At 37.7% G+C, this 19,263-nt stretch overlaps 2 protein-coding genes across 2 annotated transcripts; both read left to right on the plus strand.

The window, feature by feature from the left end:
* The first annotated feature begins 1,144 nt into the window (after positions 1–1,144).
* On the plus strand, positions 1,145–9,604 carry odad4 (outer dynein arm docking complex subunit 4). The gene is made up of 12 exons (XM_048209542.1): positions 1,145–1,382; positions 1,499–1,630; positions 2,823–2,976; positions 3,104–3,165; positions 3,295–3,442; positions 3,532–3,756; positions 6,022–6,150; positions 6,638–6,716; positions 6,818–6,904; positions 7,011–7,207; positions 7,394–7,494; positions 9,169–9,604. Exons 1-12 carry the CDS (start codon positions 1,266–1,268, stop codon positions 9,202–9,204), a joined length of 1,467 nt encoding a protein of 488 aa, XP_048065499.1. The 5' UTR covers positions 1,145–1,265; the 3' UTR covers positions 9,205–9,604.
* A 1,914-nt stretch (positions 9,605–11,518) lies between these two features.
* On the plus strand, positions 11,519–17,621 carry LOC125279643 (2',3'-cyclic nucleotide 3' phosphodiesterase). Its single transcript, XM_048209556.1, has 4 exons — positions 11,519–11,719; positions 13,461–14,198; positions 14,290–14,417; positions 15,856–17,621. The coding sequence occupies exons 2-4, from the start codon at positions 13,481–13,483 to the stop codon at positions 16,321–16,323; spliced, it is 1,314 nt and encodes a 437-aa protein (XP_048065513.1). The 5' UTR covers positions 11,519–11,719; positions 13,461–13,480; the 3' UTR covers positions 16,324–17,621.
* The last annotated feature ends 1,642 nt before the right edge of the window (positions 17,622–19,263 follow it).

Consider the following 19,263-nt stretch of genomic DNA (forward strand, 5'->3'; position numbering starts at 1 on the left):
TTGAAAATGTAACGAGTTTTTTCTCGTAATTTAACGAGTTTATTCTCAACATTTTATCTCGACCTTTTTCTCAACATTTTATCTTGATTTTTTTTTTCTCGTAATTTAACGAGTTTATTCTCAACATTTTATCTCGACCTTTTTCTCAACATTTTATCTTTTTTTTTTTTCTCGTAATTTTACGAGTTTATTCTCAACATTTTATCTCGACTTTTTTCTTGAAATTTTCTCAACCTTTTTCTCAACATTTTATCTTTTTTTTTTTTCTCGTAATTTAACGAGTTTATTCTCAACATTTTATCTCTACTTTATTTTTCTTGAAATTTAACGAGTTTTTTCTCGTAATTTAATGTTTATGAGAAAAAAATTGTTAAATCACGAGAACAAATTCGTTAACGAGTTTATTCTCAACATTTTATCGACTTTTTTCTTGAAATTTAACAAGTTTTTTTCTCGTAATTTAATGAGTTTATTCTCAACATTTTATCTCGACCTTTTTCTCGAAATTTAACGATTTTTTTTTCTCAACATTTTATCTCGACTTTTTTCTCGTAATTTAACGAGTTTATTCTCAATTGTTTTTCTCTACCTTTTTCTCGAAATTTAACGAGTTTTTTCTCGTAATTTAATGAGTTTATTCTCAACATTTTATTTCGACTTTTTTCTCGAAATTTAACAACTTTAATCTCGAGATGGTTTTATTTATTTTTTTTATTTTTTATTGCTTGGCCCTAATCCTCTTCCGTAGTAATGAGATATATAATTGAAGTTAAAAAAAAAAAAAAAAAAATAGACAACAGCAACTAAAATAGAATGAAATAACAATGCCAGAGGACAAAAACAAAAGCAAACAAAAGGAAAAGGGTGCTACTAACTTTATACATCATATCTGCTTACTTTTACAATTACGCAAAACAGAACAATACAGTTTGAAATAATTTTTAAAGCAAAAAAAAATTGGCTTGGAGTCAGACCATTTCATCTTATGAATGTGAAACTTTCCCATTAATATCAACAATTGTATGAAGTATGCCTTCTCTTTATTTTCAGAATATATGTTATATCTAAGCGTTTAAGATTGAATGACGTCGCATGTGTCGGCATGTCAATCAAAGTTCCTAACCGTTCATTGGCCCCACTGGGTTTTGTTAGGAGAGTTGCTAGGATACGAGCGGAGCGGACGGGACGGTGCCCTGCTGAAACTGCTCTTATTGATGTGTACTGAAGGGTTTCGAGATAATTCTGCTTAGAAGAATACGATTAAAATGTCCGATAAGGAGGAAGAACAGGGGCCGAAGAGTACCTTTACCACCTATATGGCTGAAGGTGACCAGCTGTTTCAGAAGGGAGAGTATGTCAAGGCTATCGAGAGCTTTTCCATGGTAAGCTAGTAACTTAACTATGTGAAACACATATTAATACATCGCGTACATTCAGATGACATTAAACTGATTGCCGCCTTTTACGTTTTATAAGAGTCCTCTCTGTTACCTAACAGGCTTTAAGTTTACAGCCGGATGATAAGAACTGTCTGGTCGCCAGATCCAGGTGTTTTGTGAAATTAGGTGATGCAGAGAGCGCGCTGAAAGACGCCGAGACCTCCCTCAAAGACAACAAAAACTACTTCAAGGTGTGTTTATCTGTGGCTTGTTTTTTCTCCTCATCATTTGGTTCAAAAGATCCCAGCCAATAACTAAAGCTTCGAGTTGGTGTGTAATATGTGTACCTGTAGTAAGACACTTGTCCTGAAGGGGGCATTGTTAACCAGATGATGATTCGGTGTCAGAAAAGTGGCATTCATATCACACGCATGTTTTTGAACACAAATTATTACAAATAGTACTTTGTGAATAAATATACTGTTTAAAATTAACACTAAAAGTTAAAAACGACACATGACAGACTCTACATCATGCGAGGGGAAAATCCATTAAAATGCTGAATGGCCAAGAAAAAAAGAGGTTATGTGGAAAGTGTGGAGCTTTTTCTGATGACACATGGTATTTTGTAAGTAATACAAAAAAAAAAATCATGAACTTTTAACTGTGGCTTTTTGGGGCTACTGTATAAACCCTCTAAAAAATAATAGTGTCCAATGACATCAAAGGTTTGGGGTCACTAAGATTTTAATTTAAAAGATAATTTTCAAAGAAATTAATGTCATTCAGCAAGGCTGCATTAAAAGTTATAGTCAGTTATAGTAAAAAATAATAATTTCAAATAAATTATTAACTTTCTATGCATCAAAGAATTATCACAGGTTTAACACAAATATTAAGCAGCACAACCATTTTTAACATTGATGATAAATGTTTCTTGAGCAATATCAGCATATTAGAATGATTTCTGAAAGATCATGTGACACTGAAGACTGCAGTCTAAATTTTATGCAAAATTTTCAATATATCCTAATCATTTTTGTTAACATGTATTCATTACTTCAATGAGCTCTTTGTTTCTACCTCGAATTAATACATTGTTAGCTAACTGCATGATTTGTATATGTACATTTCTGAAATGTATACTTAGACAGTCACATTTGATAACACATCACTCTAAATTGTAATATAGACACATGCATTCTGTAAAGCTGCTTTGAAACGAGATGTATTGTAAAAAGCGCCATACAAATAAGCATGAATTGAATTTAATGTGGAGTAATGCTACTGAAAAAATTACATTCAAAATTGATTAAAATATTAGATACAATTATTTTATAGTAAATTGTAATAATATTTCACAATATTCCTGTTTTTACTGATCAAATAAATGCTAACAGGTAACCTCTGATTCTCCTTCGATCTCCATCCTGTCTGCTGCAGGGTCTGTATCAGAAGGCAGAAGCCCTCTACACTATGGGCGATTTTGAGTTTGCATTGGTCTACTATCACAGAGGTCATAAGCTACGTCCAGAGCTGCAGGAGTTCAGACTGGGAATTCAGAAAGCTCAAGAGGCAATCGACAACTCAGTGGGCAGTAAGTCCTTTGACACAACATGATGAGAAATGAGGAGGTCATATTTTGGTTTCACAGCAAAGAAACTTTAGTTACTTTATCAAAGATTTCAAAACCCACATCTACCTCTCTCTCCACAACCTAAAAGGTCCTTCCTCTGTGAAGTTGGAAAATAAAGGAGACCTGTCTGTCTTCCACAAGTCTAATGGGGTGAGCGCTCTCTCTCTTCCTCTCCCTCTCTCCTGTTATTCGACCTGCCCGACACTCACCCTACCTTTGTTTATATTTTACCTTTACAAGTTAGTAATGCATATTTGTTTGTTTGGTACAATCCCAAAGGTTCAACCCAAGCATTTGAAACATTCTCATAAGAAGGAATCCAAAAAGCATGGTCAGAAGATGGGTAAATATGAAAAAACAGCCAAGCAACTTCTGGGAGAACTGTACAGTGACAGAGAATACTTAGAGAAACTTCTACAAGATGAGGGTGTGTGTGTTTTCATGTTTTTTTAGGCCTTGTTTGTATCTATGAGGGCGCATATTCTATATAAAGTATGGCAATCTGCTCCCATACAGATCTTATCAAAGGTAAGATACGAACTGGAGAGCGTGTGCAAGATCTGATCGTAGGCTGTATCTCATATCTGGACACGCGGACGGCGTTCTGGCAGCAACAGAAGCCCATCTATGCTCGTCAGCGAGACAGAAAACTAATGCAGCAGCAGTGGAACCGGGTTAAACACAAGCCCCCCTCAGACCCCACCCGATATGTCCTCACCAGTCTGGAGGACATTGACACAGGTGAACCAGAATTTGAGAGGGGTTAAAGTTCACAAAAGTTCATTGGGTTCCTAACCGGAAAGTTTAGCATTAGTTGCATACTCATGTTACACATGGAAAACCATACACTAATATATATATATATATATATATATATATATATATATATATATATATATATATATATATATATATATATATATATATATATATACACACACATATATACACACACATATATACACTACCATTCAAAAGTTTGGGGTCAGTAAGATTTTTTTAATGTTTTAAAAGAAGTATCTTCTGCTCACCAAGCCTGCATTTATTTGATTAAAAATACAAACAAAAACAGTAATATTGTGAAATATTATTCCAATTTAAAACAGCTAATTTCTATGTCAATATACAGTAAAGTGTAATTTATTCCTGTGATCAAAGCTGAATTTTCAGCATCATTACTCCAGTCTTCAGTGTCACATGATCCTTCAGAAATCATTGTAATATGATGATTTGATGCTCAAGAAACATTTATGATTATTATCAATGTTGAAAACAGTTATTTACATTTTTATTTCATGATGCTATGATGAATAGAAAGTTCAGAAGAACAGCATTTGTCTGAAATCTAAATCTTTCGTAACATTAAACACTACCGTTCAAAAGTTTGGGGTCAGTAAGAATTTTAATTTTATTTTTGGGGGATAGAAATAAAATTAATCAATACTTTTATTCATCAAGGATGAGTTAAACTGATCAAATGTTACAGTAAAGACAATTATAATGTTAGAAAATATTCTATTTTAAATAAATGCTGTTCTTTTGAACTTTCTATTCATCAAAGAATTTTGAAAAAAAATTGTACACAACTGTTTTTAACATTGATAATAATAATGAATGTTTCTTGAGCATCAAATCATCATATAATCTAATATGATTCTGATTTCTGAAGGATCATGTGACACTGAAGACTGAAGTAATGATGCTGAAAATTCAGCTTTGATCACAGGAATAAATTACACTTTACTGTATATTGACATAGAAAACAGCTGTTTTAAATTGGAATAATATTTCACAATATTAGTGTTTTTGTTTGTATTTTTCTTAAATAAATACATGTATGTGTGTGTATTTACATATACATAATAATAAATATACACAGTACACACACATATATTATGTTAAACACAAACTTTTATTTTGGATGCAATTAATCGTTGACAGCTGACAATTTTTTTAAATAAATATTTTATGCTCATCAAGGCTGCATTTATTTGATCATATTGTAAAATATTATTACAGTTTAAAAAAAAAAAAAATTATATGTATTTTAAAATGTAATTTATTCCTGTGATGGCAAAGCTGAATTTTCAGTATCATCACTCCAGTCTTCAATGTCACATGATCCTTTCAGAAAACATTCTAATACACTGATTCGGTGATCTGGAAGAAGCATTTATTTTTCTTATAAATGTTAAAAACAGATGCTGCTTAATATTTTTTTGTGGAAATCGTGATGCTTTCTTTTGTAACATTATAAATGTATGGACTGTCACTTTTGATCAATTTAATGCATCCTTGCTGAGTAAAAATTCTTACTGACCCCAAACTTTCGAACTGTATGTGAAGTGTATGCAGATGATTATTAGCTAACTGACGAGTGACTGACCTATGACAACCTGGAGATAATGTTGGAATTATGATCCTAATTATTCTCCAGGTCGCGCCACAATGTCTGTGTTAGAAGACCAGTTACATCACACACCCAGCTAATTATTTGAATAGTTAATTGTGCTTGCTAAGGACATTTGAACAAACCCCTAAACCCCTAAACTATCAAACTTTGACACATAACTGTGTAGCATTTGTGTCATGGATATCAAATTTTGCTACTTGCTGAGAAGTGCTTAAACTGCAATCATATTTACTGTTGTTTGGTGAGTTTTCATGGGTGAAATCCTGTCATTTCAAAGGGAATCCACGCAATTCTGGAATTTCACATGAGGGTGAAACCCAGATTTCGCAAGGTATTCACCATGTTGACCAACAGAAAACTGCTTGGTTTGAAAGTAACGTCTGTGACATTTAACTGAAATTACAACACCTTAAGAGACCAGACTTATGATTTCTGCCTGGTGGACAATAAAACAGGCCAGAAAATCACATAGACTCTTAGAAACACTCAGAACACCTTAGCAACACTCTGGTATCGCATGACTTTTGGATGGGCATTTTCAGAAAATGTTTTGTATGTTATTGATTTATGAGAATTATTTGTTTCGTCGACAGCCTTGAGTGCAGGCAACGCAGAAGGCGGCCTGAAGAAGGCCCGTGAGCTCATGAAGGCGGTGAAGGAATGGTCTGAGATGGCGCTGCCCAATAAGACAGAAGTGCTTGGGAACCTGCACAGCTGCATTGGTAGAGTCTGGGAATCTCATCTGCCCAATACTTAAATATATAATATCAGTAGCACAAGAATCAGAGATACAAGACTTTTTCTTCCTATAATTTCAAATCAAGACATGATCAAGTTGTCTTCACTAGGTGTAGACTGGGGCACTCAAGACTTACCCATGGGTTTTTAGTAATAGGAAGTTCCTCCTCTATGTCTTTCATGTAAAGTTCCTTTGACTATTAAGCATATTCTGTTGAATTGTAATTTTTATGATGCTGCTAGAAAACGCTTTTATTCAGAAACATGCTTGCATGAAATATTTGAAAATGTACCACCTGAATGTATTTTAGATTTTCTATCTTATGTTAAGTTGAAATGTTTTATATAATGTCAATTTTATGGATGATACTGACCTTTTTTTGCCATGTAAATAGCCATGATGCTAACATGGTGTAAAAACGTAATAAACAAACAAACAAACAAAAACTTTTTCTCTTATGTTCTGCGTAGGCAATGCACTGATGGATCTTGGGAATATGGACAAGGCTCTGCATCATCATGAGAAAGATCTGGAGCTGGCCAAGAAAGGGTGAGCGCTCACGAGAGTAGGCAAACAACCTTTCTGTTTTTCTTGGTTGGTTAATAAACTACAATTCATCAGGTGTGTTTGGTTTGTGCTTCGTGTCATAGCGACCTGACGGACAGTAAATCCAGGGCTCTGGACAACATTGGCCGTGTTTACGCACGGATTGGAAAGTTCCAACAAGCTATAGAAGTGTAAGCGCGTTTAATTAATGTTTACTTTGGTGTTTATGTACACAGACAAGTCTATTGTAATAGTCATTTTGTTTTGTTCTGTGTGTTTATGTATGTGTTTGCATAGCTGGGAGGAGAAGGTGCCTTTAGCATGTGGCGGGTTAGAGAAGGCCTGGTTGTTTCATGAGATCGGCCGCTGTTACCTTGAGCTGAAGCGCCACGGCGAAGCACGAGACTATGGCTCCCGCTCGCTCACGGCCGCCGATGACATCAGTGATGAGAAATGGCAGCTCAATGCCAGTGTGCTCATGGCGCAGGCCGAACGTGAGTCCAAACTACATCGCCCAGAATCCCAGGAAGTCAGCGGTTTAATGCACTTTGTGGCCATGAATAATCTGATTTCCCACAATGCTCAAAATCAATAAGAAGTTAATGTGGTCATTATGTATATTTGATCTACGCCATGCTGTGCGATTAGATCATTTTGCATCCTCTTTCTCTCTTACACAGTGAAGCTGGGTGACTACAAGGCCAGTGTGTTACACTTTGAGAGAGCACTGGACCGGGCAAAACTGCTGCAGGACGACTCTGCCAGCGAAGCCATCCAGAAGGTCAACACAGACATTCCTATCCTGCTCTCTCACTCTCTCCCTCATCCCTCTCACCATCCATCTCGCGTGTGGCCTTTTCTATCGTCCCTCCCATTCAAGCTACAGTAAAATGACTCAGATTCTAAATCACACAGGATTGTTTCTGTGTATGTCACAGAGAACCAATATGGCAGTTATTGTCAGTTTGACCAAAGGTGTGGTCACATTTACCATTGTACGGCTAATGTTTTTAGGTGAAATCCAGTCATTTCAAAAGGACTTTATGCGATCGGAAATTTTGCAATATTTCCCTATGCAGATTTTGCATTGGGTTTAAATTGCTCACACTTGGTGTGAGCTATGCTTCATACATCGCTACTGACAATGGACAGATGACCTTTTTTGCCTGAAATCTAGTTTGACCACACCTTAAAGGGATAGTTCACCCAAATGTGAAAATTATGCCATGATTTACTCAATCTCGAGCCATGCTAGGTCTACATGATTATGAACACAATCGGATATATATTCAAAAATATCCTGGTTCTTCCAAGGTTTATAATGGTAGTGAATGGGAGGCCTGTTTGAAGCCAAAAAAATGCATCCATCCATCATAAAAATAATCCATACGGCTCCAGGGGGTTAATAAAGGTCTTCTGAAGTGATTGGTTTTTGTAAGAAAAATATCCACATTTATAAAATAAAATATCTAGCTTCCGCCAGGTGACCGTACACACACTGCGCAAGTCATCTCGCGCCAAATGAGTAACCCCTGGCGCGACGTATGACGCAGGATGTTGTAGGATGCGATGTAGGACACAGGCTTAGACACATTTCGCGGTTCAAACAAATAGGGCTGTGCGACAAACTCAAAACAGGCCCCCATTTACTATCTATATAAAGCTTGGAAGAGCCAGGGTATTTTTAAATATATCTCTGATTGTGTTCGTCTGAAAGAAGATGGTCATATACACCTAGGATGGCTTGAAGGTGAGTAAATCATGGGATAATTTTCATTTTTGGGTGAACTATCCCTTTAAGTGTGCAAAGTTTTTACTAAAATGTTATTTACAGTACTATTTTGTGACTACTTCTGGCTAGTAATATTAGGCAATGTCTATCCTGTAGAATTCCCTTGAAACTGTCAGTTTAAAATGGGACATAACCTGATATGAGGAAGCAACATTTGATAAAACATGCTTCACTTCCATGTTAATATGAGTTTCTGTCATAATCAGCTGTGTAAGGCAACACTATATTTTGTCTTTTGCTTAGTTTTTACTTCTGTGGCATCACACCATATAGCTTGTGCATATTAAACATTAAACATGGATTATGTTTAGAAGCTAAGAAACATCTGCTATTATATGACAAAAGCAATGCAAAAGATTGGAGGAGCGTTTTAGAAGTCATGAAAAACGTTGTCTCAGTTTTATGCCAGGAATACAGCTGTTCTGATTGGCTGTGACGTTGTTACATTGCGCACATTACATGTCACTGGAATCTTGTTGCGTTGTGCGTAGTTGGTGCATGGTGACAGAATATTTATAAATGCTAGTTCCTTTGTCATAATATGAACTGAACTTTTTTGCATGTTATCTGATTCTTGACTATCCTGTTGCTCTAATTTCATATTTCTTCATGTTGCTCTTTTTTGACCCACTTTAATCAATTCCTCAATTTCTCGCCCTGCAGGCTCTTCGTGAAACAAGACACAGAGTGACTCCGTAAGACGAGAAACCCCTTCTGAATAAAATCCACCTCCAAGACAAGTCAGAACAAATGCATACTAGTGGAATAAAATCTGCCTAAGAAACATTTTGTTGGATTGAATTCTAGTGTCACTGGTTAAGGATTACTTTATGACTGCCTTCTGTTTCCATATGGTAAAAAGATGTTTTGCATAGTTTTACATAAACAGACTGTCACGGTTTCAAAGGTATAACAAATCATGTTTGATATTTGTGATGCAGTGTCCAAGGGATGTTGCCCAGATACTGTTAATGTTTGCCAATAGACACACACTTGTGCTCTGACCCTCTGTTGATATAGAGAAATACTCATAATCCAAACATGGGTTTGAATTGAAAATCATTAAAACGAGTTTAGGGTTGTCCTCTTAATTAAGTTTACACTCCATCTATTGAGTTGATGTTGACTTTGAGTATGTGCTCATCAAAAATGAACTCCAGTATGTGCCCTGATATGAAGTATGTGTCAGTTTGTATGTGTGTGAGAAAGTGTGTTTGTGTGGGTAACATCTGCTAATTATGTGAATGCACCACAGACACTTGAGAGAAAGTGGTCGCAGCCAACCTGCATTTATGCGGAACTCTACAATGATAAGCTGAAGCAGCGATTCTTGACTGCAAAACATGTCAGTGCAATGTCAAAACGCATAACCACTCAGCGGCCCATCATACATTTCACACGTCCCTCACAGGCATCAACAAGACATAACATGCACTCATTTTTGCTAGGTATGCACTTACACAACAGGCCTGCGAGCATTCAAATGAACAATAGGTGTACAAGGTATGGAAATCTTGATGTTTGTTATCACATTCTATCCAAAAATTGCTGAACTGTTGTTGTTGAACTGCAGAAACAAAGATGTGTGTGCAAGTGGTGGCTTGTTGTCTCACTAATTACGTAATCAGGTTCTGCACTCTTACTGGTTTTTGATTTGATGGTTGTTGTAGGTTTATTCTGATTGAGGTGTATTTTTATCCTGATTGAATTTATTGATTAAATTTAAGAATCTGACATAAGAGGGCAAAGATAAGATTTAAAAATACTGTTCATCTTTGGCTTTATTGCTTATTTCAGGGTTTTGATCTCTCAACTGATTAATATTACCTCTAAACTTTTACTAGGCAGGACATGTTGCATGTTAATTGTTCTAGGAACCACAATTCAGATTTAAATTTTTGTGAATTTTGCACAAAATACACAATGTTCTAGTTGATGTCTTTTGTAGCGGAGGTAGGGCCCAAACTTAAACTCAAGCCCAGGGGCCCCTAAGCCCTGCCCTGAATATGACCCTCCAAAGTTAATTCGCACCCTCTTCTAACATTTAGAGTTAATAATGGAGGAATTAAACCGTATGATAATTTAAGACATAAAGGCCAGGATTAGGCCTTAATTCAATTCGGACATATAGGCCTGGTTTCACAGACAGGGCTTAGCCTAAACCAGGATTAGGCCTTAATTCGGACATATAGGCCTGGGGCCAGTTGCATAAACTTAGTCACTATATTAAGACTGTGTCTTAAGAACTAGTTTGACCAACTTGCAGTTAACCAAGGGGTAATCAATGTTATTTTTCCAATTCAAATTACACCAATCTACATTTTTATGTAACGGACTTTAAAAAATTAGGACCACTCTTCAAGAAAAACATTAGTGTCTTAACTTTTAAGACTAGTCTAAGTGGTTTATGCAACCGGCCCCTGGTTTCACAGACAGGGCTTAGCCTAAACCAGGATTAGGCCTTAATTCGGACATATAGGCCTGGTTTCACAGACATGGCATATCATAAACCAGGATTAGGCCTTAGATCAATTAGAGCATTTAAGTAGCTTTTATAAACGTTCACTAGAAAAAAAAAACATTACTGGAGTGTATCTTGAGACAAAACAATGGCACTGTCATATTTTAAGATATGTCAGTGTGAGTTATAAAGCTAAAACATGGACTTTAGTCTAGGACTAGCTTAAGCCTTGTCTGTGAAACTGGGGGTTAAGTAGCTTTTATAAATGTACCCTATGGGGGGGAAAACATTACTGGTGTGCATCTTGAGACAAAACAATGGCACTGACATCATTTAGGATATGTCAGTACAAGTTGCTTTCAGTTAAAACAGCTCAAACATGCATTTTATTCTATCTTAAGCCTTGTCTGTGAAAACCGAGGCGTAAAATGAGCAGTAAGATGTCAAAAAAAAGTACCAATTCCGGTTGGTGACGTGCACACCGTGATCTGCAAAGTGAAGTAGCGGGAGCGCGCTTAAAATTTTGTTCTGTATCTGCCTCTCCCTTCCGTGTCCGCGCTCTCGTGCACGCAGGGAGCGTGCTCAAGTGCCAGTGGTTTCCGTTTTGTTTCCTGATTATTGCTAGTGCTCGGCGAGGCGGGGGTTTTCTGCGCAGCGCTCTGGAGAAACGTGGAATTTGGCTGTACGGCGCATTGAACCTTCAGCCCGGGGAACGGTGACAGCTTTTCATACATCTGCTAACCTTGTAATCAAGTGAGTTGCATTTGCGTTGTACACTGACCGTCTCTTTTTAATCTTGTTTATCATATTTGCAACCAATAAGTTAGATTATGCAAATCTAAGTTTATGCAAAACAAAAACAAAACAAAGGTTTTAGATGTAACAACAACAAAAAAAATGTGTTTCATGAGTGTGCTTTATTTTCCAGCTGCGCGAGGCAATGCCACGCTGATTTGTTTTGTCTGCATGCAGCGTGGCCGGGCACTGCCACTCCCCGAATCCCTGGCTTTGCATTGTTACCGTTAATTAACGGGCTTGGCTCATTTCATCATATTCATTTACAAGCTTTTTTAGAATTAGACATTCGTTGAATGAAGTGTAGTTCGCGTTTCTTTTGAATCGGCGCACAAATTGTCCATAAAGTTAATCTTAAATTGTGTGCTCAAGTCGTTAAAGCAAATACAGTAATATGTGTGTGACGCGTGACCTCTGCTTGATTTGTCGCTACTGTCTGAGAAGTGAATCTTCGGGGCGTTTGGGGGTTTCTTTGTCTTCCACAGATTATGTGGCGTGCCCGAATCTAATTTGATCACACAAAGGCTGCGTATCAAAAATCCAGCGAGCTGCCTATCTAGACAGCATTTTGGGGATCAGACACATTGAAATGACTGTATGCTTCCTAGAAATGCTGCCTAAGTAGGTAGCACACTTGATATTAAGGCACAGCCACAAAGAAGTGGCCCAAATTATGTGCAGGTGTTTGTGTCTCACGGCTCCCTGCTGGGCTCCTGTAAAAACAGGACCCTGTTTCTGCTTTTCTCACACTTTCATCAGAATCTGGACTGTGTCCAAGGTTAAATTAAAGCGTTAACTTTTAAAATATGGCCACTGCATAGAAGAGTTTTTTAGTGGAAGTGAGAGGTGCCTTTTGAACCCATGAGATTGTGAATTGTCTTGCCTGGCTGATATGAAGGTTTGTCATTTGATTAAGCGCTGAAGATTTGCATAGTTCCATTAAAATGGGGAACAGATGTATTTTGGCCAGAAGGTGATGACAACTAGTTTCACAATAAAAGCATGTCATTTGACATCTGATGACTCTGTTTCATGTATCTGGGCTACAGCTGCACTTCTGCTTATTACTCCGAAATATAGTAGCTAATACAATAGCGATATGATGGTGCAAAATATCTTTGAAACTGAGGACTTCCGGCATACAGAGTTTCTGTGGTTTTTTTTTAGGCCTCTTTAAAAGAGAAAAACGTGTGTGAGAGCGAGAAATATGGCTATAAAACGGAGTAATGTGTTGGCCAGAGAAAAAGCGTCTCTTGCTCGGTCTGATGGCTGCTCAGATTTCACGAGAAATGCACAGTGGTGTTTTATTTCATGTGAATTCGAATGTGCATTGGTCTAAACGAAGCAGTGGTTTTCAGATTTGCTTGGAAGGACAAGAGCTGGACGCTGTACAGAGGTTACAGAACTGAAATATGCAGTTGTGGGCAGTAAAATTGAAATTTCCAAGAGCCTACGTGCTGTGAAGAAGGTTATTTCGACTGCCATGTTCAGGTGTATATTGCTTTGCATTTCTGGGCAATTCAATAGAAGACAGACTTGCAGTGCGTTTCTGTTAATCTTTACCAAGCGTTCCTGGAGCTGCCTGTCATTTAACCCCTTGTTATCGTTTGCATGTAGCTCTGAACATGTAATTCAACTGCGTAATCCCCTGTAACAATGCATTCACACTCAACTATTGCAAATTTGTCTTGTTTTTTAGGAGCGGCCTGCTGTGTAGCAATGGAAGCTGAACAGAATCAGGAAGTTCCAGACGCTGTTGCTGAGACACAGGAAGTGGCAGTGCAGCAAGAGGAGAAACCGGACCCTAAGTCTGAAGAGGAGGCTCAGGCTCCTCCAGAAGCAGCCCCTGAACAGAAGAAGACCCCAGAGATGGAGCATTCTGCTGGGGAATTGCCAGAAAAGGAGACAGCAACAGAATCCGAAGCACCTCCTGCCAAACTGTCTGAACCCGAGGTAACTCCGGCAAAATCTCCTGAGGAAGCCCCAGCTGCCGAGTCTTCGGAGAAACCCCCTCAGCCGGAACAGCCGAAGAAATCCGAGGAGCCACAGGTTCAAGTGAATTCTGAACCCGAGAAGCAGGAGGAAGAAGCTGTGAAAGAGGTGGAGCCTAAGAAAGAGGAGCCTGTCAAAGAGGTGGAGTCCACCAAAGATGCAGAGTCCAAACCCACTGCTGTGAATGAAGCCAAGACACAAGAATCTGACAAAGGTGAGGAGGCTAAAACAGAAGGAGGAGAGGAGAAGGTACAACAACCGGAGGCTGATGGGGTTCAAGCTGAGCTTCCAAAAGAGGCTGAGACCCAGCAGAAAGAGCCAGAGCTACCTTTCTTCTTTGGCTGGTTCCTGCTTCCAGAGGAAGAGGAGCGAATTAAGTGTGCAACCATGGACTTTCTCAAGACTCTGGACACTTTGGAGGCCTTCAAAGAGCACATCAGTGAATGTTAGTGGCCTGTGTAAACACATACGCTAGTGATTATTCTCAGAGTTTGTGTGCTTGTAGAAATGTTGCTGAATTTGTTGTTTTTCCCCAGTTACTGGTGAGGCAGAGAAAGAGGTGGATCTTGAGCAGTACTTCCAGAATGCACTGCCCCTCCACTGCACCACAAAGTTCTGTGACTATGGCAAAGCAGAGGGGGCAAAAGAGTATGCAGAGCTGCAGGTCAGTTTTCCACATAAACCACCTTCCTCTGTTTCATAAGTAAAAAAATAATTACTAACTAAATTATAATATTTTCATTATGGCCATTAACTAATATTCTAAGTCTATACTTTGTTTTTTACAATATAAAATATTACCATATTATAATATTACAGTTGGAATCAGTCATTAAAACATTTCGATGTACGGTAGAAAAGAATTTGAGCTATTTAATACTTTTGTAACCTGTAAGAAAAACAAGTTTTCTTTTTGTATTTGGGGCGAGGCCAATTCAGATCAATATTAATAATTAAATATCACTAATATTTGCAAGTCTGAGTCATATGTCTTGTCAAGTCATGTGTCCCTGGAATTTGGTTACAGATGATTTGCAAATATGTTCTATATAGATTTTTTTTTTTTTTTTTTTATCCTTTTTGCCTGTTCCATCTCCATTGTTTATTTTGTTTACCTTTTTGTAACTGATATGACCCTGGTCTTGCAATGAAAAAGAGGCTGACATAAAACAACCAAATATTAAAAAAAATGATAGCATTAATCTATGTTGTGAATTTAAAAATATGCTATTGTACATTCATGCTTAAGTTTCTTAATGTTTATTATAAAACCTGAAATGTACGTTTTAGCATATGTGGAAATGAACATGAACCTAGGTGAATTCATTTTGCACTATATTTATAAACACGCTCATGCACACACAAATGAAATGGCAACAGAATAAAATTTGTATACAGTACAAACTACTACTAAAACTAAATCAAACTTTAGAAATTAATATAACTACATTAAACAAACTTTTATATATATATATATATATATATATATATATATATATATATATATATATATATATATAAAAAATCTGCTTGAGATCCTGGCTCTACAGAAAGAGGGCAAGGAGGGCACCTACATATTGAGACCATGTTTTTATGCTAAAGTGTGTTTATATTGGTTTGACCTACATTATGAAGACCTAAATTCCTCACATTGTAGTGTTATTCAGATTTCAGACCACGCCCCCTACATTATGAGGACATGCTGACCTTCTTGTAGTTCAAAGCGCTAAAACATATAAAAAAAAATGTAAAGATCCAGAGTTTTCTGAGATGGGTAAGGTTTAGAGGTAGGGTTAGGAGATGGAAAATGTCATTAGCTCAGAATAAAAACCTATGAAATGTCCTCATAATCATAGGAATACATACGTGTTCGAGTATGAAATTCTCTCATAAACTATATTTCCTACAGTGTTGGTCAAACCATGGGAGAAAAAAGTAAATAACATGTAAATGTCAGTGTACATGTGTGAATTTAGATTAATAAATGCTGTGAAATTATTCATTGTTAGTTCATGCGACCTAATGCATTAATGTTAACATGGATCTATTGTGAAGTGTTACCAAAATATACAGTACTTATTTGTCAATACTTTTTCTTGCAGGTGGTCAAGGAATCGCTTAGTAAGTCTGATGAGCTTTCAGTCACCGCTCTCATAGTGACCCCTCGTACGTTTGGGGCCCGTGTGGAATTGACAGAAACCCAGATGAAGCTGTGGCCCGAGGGAGCGGACAAGGAAGGCGTTTCTCCGGCCCTCTTGCCCAGCATCGAGTCTCTCCCGGCGGGTAGCCGCGCCCACGTCACATTAGGCTGCTCGGCAGGCGTGGAGTCGGTTCAGACCGGTTTGGATCTGCTGGAGATCCTGGCTCTGCAGAAGGAGGGCAAAGAGGGCACCCAGGTCGAGATGGAGTTGGGTACTTTGTCCTACCTGAGCGAGGGCCGTTGGTTCCTTGCCCTGAGGGAACCGATCACCGCAGACACCACCTTCTCTAGCTTCTCCGACGACAAGCCTACTAATGACCAGGGCAAAAAGGATGGAGAGAAGAAAAAGAAAAAGTGTACCATCCTGTGAGTGGAAAGCAAGCAAGGAAGAGAAGAGAGGGGGGAAGAAGACATTTTTTCCTAAGGGCTCCGGCCCTCGGTTGGCTGAGGATGATGTTGTGTTTTTGCATGTGTGTAGGTGGATTGAGTGTATGTTTCGCAGCTTTAGTGTGCGCACAGGGATGGCTTGGGATGAATTGGCAGGCAGTGTGTGACCAGACGCTCCAAAGCGGCCTGCTGGCTCCCAGCTTTCTCTTAGCTGGTGCCTTTTTTCCTTTTGCCTGGCAACACAAGCTCAGAGGCCTTAGTATCTGCCTTAAGGTCATGGTTCACTTTGCTGGAAAGTTCACTTTGCGTTAGGAGCTAGTTCACACGTCTGTTTGGCCGCCACAACATCCCTGTTCCCTTTACACAGGTACATTCACGATCAGTCTTCCTTACACGTGACATTCATGTAGAACACTTAGGTTTAGCACAACTTTGCTGGTTTGATTAACTGATTTGTACTCTGTCCGAGCTCAGTCCTTGTTGATTAGTCCAGATACATGGTTCGAACTGCCTTTAAATGCAGTTTGAGGCTAGTTTTGCTGTATTTTAGAAGAAGTTTACATCTAGATCTTCTATTTCATGAACTAAATAGCATTTTGATCTTTCAACACAGGAAGTTTTGGTATAGAGTATAAATCTGTTAGTTTAGTATGTGATTCTTTGGTGTCCCTCTCTTTCTTCAGCTTTTGTGGAGCTGATAATTTCCAAGAATTCATTCTGCACCGTTGTTATAATCTGTGTGTGTGTTTTTGTTTGCGCGCATGCCTTTTGCAAAAAAACAAAACGAAACAAAACGCATTATTCTTCCTTTCAATCACGTAATATTTACCAAGGTTTTTCTTTTTATCAAATAAGACTACATACTCTGTGACGTTTTTATGCTAAAGTGTGTATGTGTATGTCTGTGTGAAATAGAACATTCTCTCCTAAACCATCAGAGATCCCTTTTGAATTTGCAGCCCATCACATCGGATAAGACATGCCTGTGCTTCTCTTCATTATATCTGTATGATCAGCTCTTTCATAAAACCAGTATATCCACATGTGATAGTAAATTTACTTACTCTCTCTCTATCTCTCTCTCATATCAGTTTTGAAAAAAATGTGCACTCTAAATACTGTGACGAGCATCTATCTGGTGCCTTCCTCTTCTGTAGGTTTCTAGATGGCTGAAGCCATGCTTCTCGTAGGTCTCTGACATCAAGGCACTAAATTTTTGCACTTACCTTGTTTTTCATTTGTTTTTGTACACTTAATAAAGAATGTGCTTGGCTCTGACAACCCTGGCTTTCTGTTCTTGCTCTAAGTGAGGTATGATATTGGCGTTTCTGTGATTGAATTTGTTAGCTTGTTCTAATTAAGGGCGTGTGAGTAGTTATTTTTCCAAATGGGTGGCTGCATGCTCATTCCACCTCAAATGTTTTCCACCTTTGCACAAAATGAGTTTATGCGTAACTGCAGCTAACATCTGGTTCCTAATCAGCACCAGTTTCTGTATTCGTAGGAAATTTAATTACCTTTAAAAGGGAAAATAACTAGTTTTAGATGCTTGTGAATATACAAGTTGTAATTAATCCTGTTCTTAGTTCACTCACTGGTGTGTCAGTGTTCTGCTTTTGCCAGTAGGTGGCGATTGTCACCACTAAAAGCTTCTTGAATTTCTAGATGGAAGCCATTTAATCATTCTGATGTGGTTTAACAGCTAGTGAGTTGACCAACGAGTGAGGCAAGGATATGTTGGGTTAGTCTTGATATAAATGGTCTCTCCCCTACATTTCTCTCTCACTGACACGCAAGAGACACTACCTTGACATTATGTTTGTATCAGCTTGCTCAATATCTCCCAGGTGATAATTTCCTGCCAAGTCTAATATATGACGTATTTAGCATTGAAATTCACTGCACTAACACTGTGGAGCTAACTTTACACATAGTTCTAATGCTTTTCTTGCCACACTGACTTATCAAAGTTTTGCTTCTGCAAACACTGTTGACACCCAGTGATCAATGGCAGTGTTTCTATTTAAAGTCTGTACTGTCTGTTTTGTAAATTCATCTTGAGTCATGTCTCTTGGCTGGGGCCCTTCAAACCCATTAACTGATGCTGCCCTAGCCAGAGGAGCCAAACAGTGCATTAGCAACAGCCAGTGCTGCAATGCCCTTTGTAAAGGCCAATTAATTCACCTGAGAAGCTAAATCTGATTTTATCTGACATGGAGCATTAGATATGGAGCTAATTTAATTTTAAAAGAAAGATTTCGCTGCCTGGGGAGCATTCCTTTAAAAGCCTCTGAATTTTTGTATGTGAATAGTATTTTGTGAAAATTTAAATTATGATTGCAAACATTACAAAGATGACAATAATGATATAAAATTTTGTATAAAGTACACAACATATATCAACAATATGTCTAATGTCATCTGAGCATACAGAACAGAAAAAAAATAACAACAGTAAATGCTAAAAGAGAAAGAAAGAAAAGAGAAAAATAGTTTAAAAAACAGGGAAAGATATTAATTTACATTTCAATTAGACTATACAAAGTCATTAGGTTCTTCTCGCTTTCTTATTTACAGAGGATGAAATAGTGTTAAAGGGTTAGTTCACCCAAAAATGAAAATTCTATTATTAATTACCCTCATGTCGTCCCACGCCCGTAAGACCTTCGTTCATCTTCAGAACACAAATTAAGATATTTTTGATGAAATCCGATGGCTCAGTGAGGCCTCTATAGAGAGCAAAGCCATTGAAACTCTCAAGATCCATAAAGGTATAAACATTTGAAACAGTTCATGTGACTACAGTGGCTCAATATTAATATTATAAAGTGATGAGAATATTTTTGGTGAGCCAAAAAAACAAAATAACGACTTTTCAACAAGTGATGGGCCAATTTTAAAACACTGCTTCAGAGCTTTACGA

The sequence above is a fragment of the Megalobrama amblycephala genome, linkage group LG1 (assembly GCF_018812025.1).
Source record: "Megalobrama amblycephala isolate DHTTF-2021 linkage group LG1, ASM1881202v1, whole genome shotgun sequence".
NCBI classification, from domain to species: domain Eukaryota; kingdom Metazoa; phylum Chordata; class Actinopteri; order Cypriniformes; family Xenocyprididae; genus Megalobrama; species Megalobrama amblycephala.